The sequence below is a fragment of the Porites lutea genome, chromosome 10 (assembly GCF_958299795.1).
Source record: "Porites lutea chromosome 10, jaPorLute2.1, whole genome shotgun sequence".
NCBI lineage: Eukaryota > Metazoa > Cnidaria > Anthozoa > Scleractinia > Poritidae > Porites > Porites lutea.
This window is the reverse complement of record NC_133210.1, coordinates 20251243-20262044: the sequence shown is the minus strand read 5'-3', so window position 1 is coordinate 20262044 and position 10802 is coordinate 20251243. Positions and strand designations below refer to the sequence as shown.

At 38.0% G+C, this 10802-nt stretch overlaps 1 protein-coding gene across 1 annotated transcript; it reads right to left on the bottom strand.

Moving 5' to 3' along the window:
- Positions 1–994: 994 nt before the first annotated feature.
- On the bottom strand, positions 995–9729 carry LOC140950310 (uncharacterized). Its single transcript, XM_073399535.1, has 7 exons — positions 9424–9729; positions 8950–9315; positions 5782–6042; positions 4094–4218; positions 2788–2858; positions 2223–2365; positions 995–1754 (listed from the first exon to the last, which is right to left on the bottom strand). The coding sequence occupies exons 1-7, from the start codon at positions 9497–9499 to the stop codon at positions 1624–1626; spliced, it is 1173 nt and encodes a 390-aa protein (XP_073255636.1). The 5' UTR covers positions 9500–9729; the 3' UTR covers positions 995–1623.
- Positions 9730–10802: the final 1073 nt, after the last annotated feature.

Below are 10802 nucleotides of genomic sequence, written 5' to 3'. Positions count from 1 at the left end.
AAACGTTTCGGCGCGGCCCGCACAATGTAAATAAATTTAAGTAAAGTGGCCTGAGGAGGTTCCGGTTATCGTTTGGGGACAAAAGCATATTTTGATTGACACTGTGTCAATTGCCCCAGTCGGAATAAAATGTCATATTTAGCGAGATGACGTGCGAATAATAAGTTCCGGGATTTCTTATGGTTCCCGACCTACGGTCCTGCACTATGTTAATGTCAACACCTCCTTTGTTTTATATTGTGCAATCGGTCAATGTCGTCGTGCACGTTTCTATATCCTGCGAGCAAGCTCTCCTATTTGGGCGAGCGAAGCGAGCCGCGCGAGAACGCGCGAGGAGAGCTTGCTCGCAGGCTAACGTTTCTAAGGCTTGCGGGTCATCAGTTAATTGAAAGAACAAGTTCTAAAGAATGCTCAGTCTTGCTTTGAGGTACTTGGTACGAGGTGCTTCGGAAGCAAAAGAAAAGCATTTCAGTCGAATTAGATCTTTTTTAATACTATTTAGATGTTGATGGCAACACGTACGATATCAACTGAGTGATAAAAAGCCATTCTGTGGACCAAGTTGCCGACAACATACTTGCTTTTTTTAAATTTTATTTTACAATAACAGAGTGATTTTTCGTACGCAGCTACTGGTCTAGAGCTACCCGATTAGAGTATAGACCATGATAACTGTGACGTGGTATGGAGTAACTGCGGCTCATTGTTCCACTAGAGGCTTGAACATTTTGACGTTATTTCTGTTATCAATAAGAGTATAGGCCATAGAAAATTGGTATTGATTTGCTAGCTTGAGAAATTACGGACGGTCAACAGTTAAACGAAAAAGCTTTCTATATGTTTACAGGCTCCACGCAGACTGGGACCCTTTGTTACAGAGATAGTTTTAAATATTAAAAATATCAATGACAAAACAACTTGTTCGATCGATCAAAATTTTAATTTATTCACCAGATCAGACCAAAGCCATTTATTGCTTTAATTTGACGCCACTTTTACTGATTAAATAATTTTTAAAGTACTATACACTGAGTCAGTGCAGATAGGAACTTTTTCGGGTGAAAGATTTTGAGACGGATGAGTGACAAACATTAAGATTTATACATCTTTAATGAAAAACTCGCCCAAATTTCTTATTTGTCTGAAGCATGAAAAGGATTACAATTACAGTCTCCAAGCATATTTTACATGATTAGGTTAGGCAAAGCTGTTGGTTTAACGCTACTTTTCTCCAGTAAACTTAGCTTTTATTTTCATTTCAATTCATTAACTAAAGCCTAGCGAGAATGAACGTGGCACAAGAATATTCTAGACCCCATTTACACTGGTCCGGACGAATGTTTGGACGGACGAATTTTTTACCTGTGCAACCCGGCGCACTTTTGCCGTTTAAAAACTTGCTCGGTTCTATGGGTCCCGAGTAAACATTTAGTATATGTCCGTTCAAAAATTTGTCCGGACCCTTGTAAACGAAAGAAGTAGAGTATTTTTTGAAACTGAGTACAAGCAGATGATGAGATTATGATTAAATATTATAAGTCATTTCATCTCCTCGTTAAATGGGGACGATTGGGATACGTTTATTATAATAAAGGCAACTAATACCGTATCGTTTTTTGCATTCTATAACTCAGGTAGAAACAACTGAAACAGCTGGAAAAGAAGAATCAAAATTATTTCTTCAACAATTCCTCTTCTCTGTATATGTTTGGATTCAGCACGTGAGGAAGTAGGACGTGAGCTTGTAGTAGGAACTAGAAGAAACAAAATTTAAAAGTTATAGCAGTGTCAGGTTAAGAGAAGGAAGACAAAAGTTGTAACCAAAGATTTAAAAAATAACAAATGATACCCTTATTTATTTATTTATTTATTTATTTATTTATTTATTTATTTATACATGGCCGCCAATGCTAGAAATTGCATTGTTGCTTAGTCTGGCGAAAAAGATAGATATATATGTTGTCGATGTTGTGTGCTTTTCTTTTCACAAAGTAGCTCTAAGGATAGTACGAATGGATGTGAAAGCAATTCATGCAATTTCATAAAACTTGTCATGGTTATACCTCCTCAAATTAGTGTTTCAAAAGTCGTTGTTTTGAAACCTTTTTTGCTATCAGTTTTATGTGTAGAAAGGAAACAATTCGCGAAATGTACATTTGATTTATGTCCAAAATGTTTCGAGTGAACAAACCGAAAATATAAAGTGAGTGGATAAAACATACTTGGATTAAGATCCAATTGCCTTTCAACTTTGAACATCCCAAAATATCCATCCGAAATGTCATCTCTGAGAGGCTTTAACGGTTCGTCTACGTCTTTTTGGAATTGAAGCTGTACAACAGCCATGCATGTGCTACTTCTTCGCCTAAAATGAAAATAACGAGAACATTAATCAAGATTTAAGACTTACGAAGTTGTTGCAGCGACCAGTGTATCGAACTCCATTGAGACCGAATTGAGACATAATGGCAGTAAATACGGCAGTCACTGTAAAATTCATACGAAACAATACCCAGAACCTTAAGTGGAGCATGCGCAGCTAATGAGAGTATGGAGTGATGTTATTGACAACCCTGAATATTCTTAAAATAAAGGGATTTCTCCTTCGGTATGTTTTTGTTCTTAACGCGTTTTATCACCCAGAATTGTCCTCATAAAATCACTGCTTTTAAACTAAATATTATGTGAAAAAAATATATTTTAACAAGTCTTCATAAGAAATGCTTGCAGAAAAGTATGGGAAATATACATGCATGTTAATATGAGACAAAAAGTGTGGATAGTTACCTAAATGTTACAACAGTCAGTTTAAAGAGCTGCTTTTCAGCATTGTGAGGCATGCTGTAGAGACGTGAGATCTATTGAACAAAAGCCTTGAGATTAGACACTGATAATCAAACTGCATTGGTGATAACCATTCTCAGGAACCTGGGCTGGAAGTTAATTTGGGACTAATACTATTGAAACTGTATCACTAAGTAGGTCCTTAGGCCTTTGCCGTTATTCTTTTTTTAACTCTTTGCAGCGACTTTTCTATTTAGAATAAAGTTTACGCCTGGCAATAGCAGCTCCGGCAGACGTTCTTTTGGCTTGTCACGCAACCCTTCCCAGCGAACGTTCGCTGAAACGAGCGGGAAAGAAACGTAGACCAATCACAGCACACTTCCAGATCTGGGAAGTACACTTTGAACCTTGCGAAATGTCGCGAGACTGCAAGAAAGATCAGAAAGTCTCATCTCACACTTTTAAAACAAACTATTCTTATGAGTTAACTCGCACGTTTTCATACTAAAGGTTAACCTCACAATCTCATTGAAAAAATTACCTCGCAGAGTTAAAACTGCTGAACGGAGGCTACATAACAATAAACTACGAAAATAAAATTGCCTCTTGTTCAGTTACAACGTACCAATCCCACCTTTGCCTCTCCAAAAGAAGACATTTTTGAGGAAATAGCATCTGATCCAGTGTTTATATGAAGAGAGAAATTTACAAAAAGCTAACCCTTATCTCCTAAATTTTTGTCCCGGAGCAAAATTCTTTGGTCACGTCTCACACTCTACCGAGCTTGTGCGTCATGTTTGGCTTGTCAACAATTTGACTCCAACAGCGCCGATTGGTTCTCCGATAATCTGCACTTTAGCTCCAGTTAATATTTGCGCAAAGGAAAGGAATTTTTTTTAACCACTAGTTTTAGCAGACGTTCATGAGGCAGGAACGCGTGACGAACCCCTAAGAACGTCTGAGTGGAAGGCAGTCGGCAAACGGCATCCGTCGGATTCAGGTCAAATTTTCTCAAATTAGGAAGTCAGGACGCAGGGGCGGGCGGATCGAGAAAATTCAGAAAGGGGTGGCCTGGACACTATGTAAGAAAAGCTGGTTGGCCCAGGTAAGGGCAGGATAGAGGTCCTTCTACCAGGGACAGTTTTTCTCCGTTTAAAAGGGGTTTTCCTGCTTTATATGCTTAAACAGTGGCCAAATTCATCTTATAATTTATGTCGTTATTTTCCTCTGCCCGAAGTGAAAAGCCTAGTAACAGTATCATGATTTAAACATTAAAATAAAGAAAGCACACATACGGTCGACAACTTACTGCTGATGACAAATTCGCCTTAAACATCTTTTGCTCGACTGACCGATTATTTGCAAATGCCATGTCCCATTCCACGCTTAATATTGTTATTCCAACATATTGGACTTGACAGTGGTTTGATGGACCTGTCATTAACAGAGACAGGGATAAGCCTGGGTTGATCAGACGGTTGTTGATCATGGCCTGGTTCTAAATCATTTGTGATTTTTAAGCAAATTTTCCAAAAACCAGGTTTAAAGACATCCTCCAGGAATAAGAGAAAATAAGGTTAACTAACCTTAAAAAAATTGAAAAAAAGAAATCCAGATTACCAAGTCACGTGATCGACCACGCCCTCTTCTGTTCGAAAATTGCAACCAACGATGCTCATCACTTGCTAAACGTGAAGCTCCAGTTTCTTTTAATCAAAACGTTGACCCTACAAAGTGTCTACGAAATCTGCGCGGAATGGTTGGAATCTTTAAAATTTGTAGGTGCAATTGGTGTTCATTGACTAGTGCCAGTTCTGCTCTAAGTAAAATTTTCGTTAGGAGAAAGACTTTAAATCACTTCGGCTCATTCCAACCGTTTTTACAAGAAGACTATGAATAGCCACTGTTTGGACCTACAAAAGGAAAACAGTTTGTTTTCTATATAGTGGGCATTTTGACCCAAAGGATTTCTCGATAAAACAGGGTGTGGCATGTCACGTGATGCAGTTATAAACAATTTTTAAAATGTAATTTGAAGATTTCTTAGTTATGGTTAGCCTTAATTTATTAGACCTGGGATATCTTAAGAGAACTTATTATTCATTCAAAATATTTCCCCGATTCTGATCGGCTAAAAGCACACACATAATTCACCATAACCAGCTACTGATGACCGAATTTGGAAGAATTTTGCGATTAATCAACCGATGACGTCAAAAGTGCAGCTTCCTTGCAGGTTAATGCACTGTTAACCGAGAAGACCTGAGGACGAGGGTGATTTGTTTTGGTTGTGAAAACAAAAATGGCAGACATTTCACTCGTTTCAAGAGTAACAACTAGGCGAAATAATAGCTAAAAACATGGCAAGAACAGCAAGAGGACAACTTGAAGGGCGACATCTGCTATTTGGAGAATATTTGCGGAGCTGAACAACCCTAAACGCGCACTATCGAAGATGAACTTAACATCGATGGAGGTAAGCGTGTTTTAGCTGTTTTTAAACTAGGAATTATTTTGAATGAATAATAAAACAATTATTGAATTCGGCTTTCGTATCATATGAAGAATTTTGGAGATGTCGGAGGGTGTTACCCGCCTCGGGCTACGACCTCGACAGATAACACCCTCCTCTCTTCGATCTCCATAATTCTTCATAAGATACTCAGCCTTATTCATTGATTGTTAATTTACATTAGACCACTCCCTTTAAATTTCCGAGGTATCTGTAACGAATCAGGCCTTAACTCAGATCTACTTGAGTAAACAAATCCACCGTTCACAGCGTTGAAGACCAAGTTGTATTACCTGTAAGTGGCCATTACGTTGGTCCCGCTTACATTTGATTTGGCAATAGAAAACACTTTTTCGTGATTGCATAGCCTGATTTAAACACTAGAAGGTGTTTGAATGCAAGACATGAATGATTCTCCTATTAAATTATTTCCACACATATACGACCCCTAAAAATGATTTTATTTTATATTAACTACTACTTACAATTTATGTTAACGACGGCGATACTGGTGGTACTTCCATATGCATTAGTTGCTGTACATCTGTAGGATCCAACATTCTCCCTCTGTACATTTGTGAGAAGTAGATCGGAACCAATTGAATTAAATTGTTCAAAAGGGACTCCGTCCTTGGTCCAGATGATTTTTGGCGTTGGATCGCCATCTGCTTTACAAGAGAGCATCGAATTTTGTCCAACGTCTACTTCTGACTGTTTTACAGGCTCCTTCGTTATTTTTGGAGGAACTGGAATGTAAAAAATGGCCAAAGTTGAAAAAAGGGCGAGAAAAAGGGTCATAAAGTCCAAAAAAATGTCATTCTCCTCTATTCAGTTGCACACTGTGCCTCAAAGAATTTCAGGCACCCACAAACGATTTTACCTCAGCCCCCTCCTCCACCCATCCTCCTTATAGTCTTGCAAAAGCCGAGAGAGTTCAATAAAATGTTAAGTTTAGTAGGATGTTTAAATGGATTGAACGCCAGGCGTTTTGACTTTAGTGAATTTAAAGTTTCATGTCTAGGCACACTCCAGCTGCCTTATGGCGGACCTCCACGCTCGTGAAGAGCGCGCGAGCGCAGCCCTATACCTAAGAAAATGTGGTAATCTACCCATCCAAGACATTTTGGTAATCACGTAACCGTATGCCCGCCCGACCGACCGACCGTCTGAACGTCCGCACGACAGGCAAACGAATTTAAAATAACTCAATCAACAGGTATTGCAGCTCGATGTTATTGTGGCGGGAAGTCGCATAGCCACCCGCGTCTAGTGAAGCAGAGACACAAGAGTGAATAAAGACAAATACGGACAGCGGAAATTATTTCTGTATCCATGTTGTCTAAAGTATTACTGTATTATTAGAATACAGAGAAAGAGTAAGGTAGAGAAAATGAGAAAGTAGGCGACAGACAGCTAGAGCGAGAAATAAAAGACAAAGTAGACATTTTTTATTTTGTTGGAAGAACAACATGAAAATTTTGTAGCGGCGGTGAGAAAATAAGAAATGCTAGCGGCCATCAAGATTAAAAAGAGCAGCAGTGAAAAAAAAAATGAACAAGAGCATGTGCGAAATTTTCTCTTTAACATTTGTAACCAGGAAGTTTCTTGAAGTTTCACGCTGTAGTCGTGCAAAATAACGGCAAAGAAATGTGCAAACAAACTGTGCTACACGTGCGAAGTTGCTTTTTTGCTAATTAGACATATTGTTGTTTTTTCACCGTTTTCGTTGCCTTCGCCGCTTGGCATCATTACACGATTATACATTGTGTCTGGGCAAACTATAAATATTATCGAGAGCTTCGCTTTTAGCCCTGGCTAAATCTATATATATGTTGTGATTCTCTCATAAAATTATCATATGATTTCGAATCTAGCAAAATAATGCAAAGTTGATAATCAGTTATTAAACGGAAACTTAAGCATGGTTTTCACTAGCTCATAAGCATAAGCACACGTGTATGCAAGTGAAAACTGGGTCGACATAAGCATAAGTATAAGCACAAGAGGAACGGACAAATTCGTTCTTCTTGTGCTTATGTCTTATGTGCTTATGCTTATGTCGGGGCCGTAGTTTTCACTAGTGAAAACGGGGGCGACATAAGCACAAGCAAAAACACAAGGACGTGGACCAATCATAGGCCACTTTGACCCAGACCTCACGCGAATATATCAAAAGCAATATGACGGACGAAGCGTCTGCCATCTTGTTTACCATGGGGTTGAGGAGAGCTGTTATAGAGAAATGAGTCAAATATGCCATTCTGCGCGTGCGACTTATGCTTATGCTTATGCTTATGCTTATGTGCTAGTGACAACCAGGCTTTAGAGCAGGAATGTTAAAGAATCACATTTACAACTTTTATTCATCAGCACCACATAGTTTCTATGATAATTAACCTCTGCCGTTATTGGTCAAGCTTTGGTTGATATTTTCCAAGCCTACACAATCATCCCGTCACCCCGGCGACCATAAAATTAAATGAGGTCGGAGAATTGGGCTGGCAGAATGAGGATAGAATTTTCTTTTCAAATGAATGAAAAAGGCCAAGGTTTAAATTCTCTTTATGCATGCTTGTTTATAAGATAAATAAATTGTTAAATGCAAAAGGTAAGCCATATTTTAGATATTAAAATATTGAATCAGTAAAGGATGCATGACTTTACATCCAATATTAACTTTGTATCTCACTAAGTGTTTTCATCGATCAATTTAACCACGCACAATTTCACCAAACATCTCATCATGACCTTTCAAGTTAAGGAAGAAAATATAACATAACAAAGGTTTTTCTGCTCAATTAATTTTTTTTTTTTTGCTCGAATCTACATATTTACATTTACTGAGAAACTATGTTCTGTTATCACGATATTCATTTTTTTTTTTTTAAGTAGACTATTGACTTTTTTCTTAGGGGAATAAAACATGCCATTATTTATCAATAATGACTTGATTTTTTTTATAACTCTATGTGATTTTTTGGAATTTTGAATTGCGAAGGGGTTTGGCTGGAATTTTGTATTGATATTTACGTTTTCTTTTTATGAATATCAGTTTTACTGAAGTTTTGTGTGCAGCTTTTTATAAGAATTTAGTAAAGAATACTGTTTATTAATAATTTATCCTCACTTAGAGTTGATTGTTTTTTACTGCTCTCATGGTTAAATTTTTTGGTGTGTGTGCAAAAATTGACTGGCACGCTTAGTATCCTTGAACGACTTCAAAAAAATATAGGAGAGACTGACTTCCATAGTTGTTTCCCAAATGCTACTGAACGGTAACCAGAAGATCACTGACGACGAAATGCTAAGATTTTGATTATCTACTTTCGTATTTTTGAAGGTAACAGTTTCTTTTTTAATTTTTAAGCTAGGGTACAGATCTAAAATGCTTCACAAAGGTTGATGCTAGCTTTCTCTTTTGCGAACGCTTGTACTTTTGGAGATAAATCAAAAGTTATCCATTCATCATTAATTCAAAACTAGAAGCAGTGACGTGATGGTAGTATTAGTGTAAGCTCTAGGTAAAAACCTGCCATGCTAACGCATAGGCTTGAGGGTATCTGACAGTAAACTACGATGCGGAATCACTTGATCTTTGATAGTCTAGGAGATCGCGAAATCAAACAGTACACCATTAAGAAAGCATTACTCACCGAAAACAATTAATTCCACTTGATCGCTTTTACGAGGTTGAGCGACGTTGTTTTTAATGTAATTTACCACGATTAAGTAAATAAATTCCTCGTCATTAGTGACATTTTTCAAAATAAGCGTATTCGGAAGACTTGTATCGTACTCTTTCCTGTATGTACCATCCAATAAGGTAAACGAGGAGCCAGCGAGTCTGGATGCGAATGTGGTTGGATTCTTTTCTCCAGGCTTTTTTCTTTGAAGTAAAACGTTTTGAACAGTCTCGTTTGACTCAAGGAAGAATTCCCATACGAGGGACTGATCAGTATTGTTAATTCCTTCTACTAGGATTGTTGGTTTGGTAGGCTGTTTGCTCCACCCAATAGCCTCTGAAATAACAAGCAAGGAATCAAAATATCATAGAGGTCTATATAACAAAGATTATGTGAATGATAACCTATTAAATAATTAAACAAATTTGCATTACTACGGCTTACCGGATTGCTGTGCTGTCCGAAACATTAACAGGGCTGCTAGAGATGAGCGTATAGCAAACAACAAAGATGCAGTCATCTTGATCGAAAGGATTAACTGCCTGCGCAAAGGTTTAAGACTAGTTCCTAACAGCCAGTTACTTGCGAATTTATAAGTGAAGTACTTGAGACAACACTTTATAGACACGAGGGATATCAAACGTGTACACAACAATATGTTTTTTCGTTTTTCTTTCACTTAGCGTGCTTCTCTAGCCACACCTGTTACAACACTTATTTTCCCTTGCTCTCGACTACAGCTTTGAATGAATCCGTAATTGCGACACGTGTTTCGAGCGAATACAGCAAGTTTATAGGGTCACCTGTTCAGAAATTGCGCGACGTTTTCCCCGATATTTATTCATGAATGTCAGTGAATGTTTTCATCTGACACTGACAGCTTATCATTGATATTGCTGCTCGTAGATAACATGATAGTCACTAGAGAGAACTTAAATCATGCAAGAAATACACGAAGCACTTTCTGCAAGAGATACACTAATCGCGTTGTCTAAGAAACTTCCATTTTTGTCCATTTGGTTTTGACGATGACTTGGAAATCATGATATCGCCGTTTGTTAGTGCTGGTTTCAAGGGAAGACCGGAATGCGGCAGGCTCGTGTCGTTAAACTATTTATGTTACCGATTGGACCATATTTACAGCACGAAGCATTCAGAGTTCCTTTTCTCTAACAAGAATACGCAACGCAGTCACAAAGGTAAAAGGTTAGTAGCCATTTTCGTTTATTGTATTCGCTATTTCTTTTTACGTGGATTACAATCAGAAGCAGGTTTATAGAAAGCTTAGTGGCCTTGTGCTTGGCGGTTTGTGTGCGTATGTCTCAATACCACCACGATAAAAAATATTCACGAGAAAAATTCATTTGGTTTTGTTTGATCTTCCGAAAGGTTTAGGTTAAAATTTTGTGCATGAAATTATGGGAAAAAACTGACTAAACGCATATATAAATTGAGGCAACGTGGTTTTCTTCAAGGAAAACCTATGTAGACTACGCAGTTTTCTTTACCTACCCAACAGCCGTCGCGGGTGAATCTGACTTTCCGAATGACGAAACAAGGCTAGTAACAGTTCCCTGTCTGGCGTTTTTTGAAATTGTTCAGACGAGCTTTTGAAAAGAATTGCAGAGGGGTGTCGCTTGAGCTAACAATTTATTATTTTGTTTGATAACTTTTCCTAGATCCTAGCAGTGTCGAGTGTATTTGTAAGTGAGCACAAACGTTCAAATGTACTGTATTCGAATATACTTATTGTTCGCGCTGGCATCAAGTGGTGCTTGTGCCGTATAATGCCGATGCTCGCGTTTGTTCTAAAATCAGGAAAT

Bases quoted from the DNA above. Each gene is read 5' to 3' on its own strand.
- LOC140950310 (XM_073399535.1), bottom strand. From the start codon at position 9,499: ATGACTGCATCTTTGTTGTTTGCTATACGCTCATCTCTAGCAGCCCTG. The intron at 6,043-8,949 runs GTGAGTAATGCT...TTTACATTCCAG, and splicing joins AGTGGAATTAATTGTTTTCG to TTCCTCCAAAAATAACGAAG. The intron at 2,366-2,787 runs GTAACTATCCAC...TTTTCATTTTAG, and splicing joins CTGACTGTTGTAACATTTAG to GCGAAGAAGTAGCACATGCA.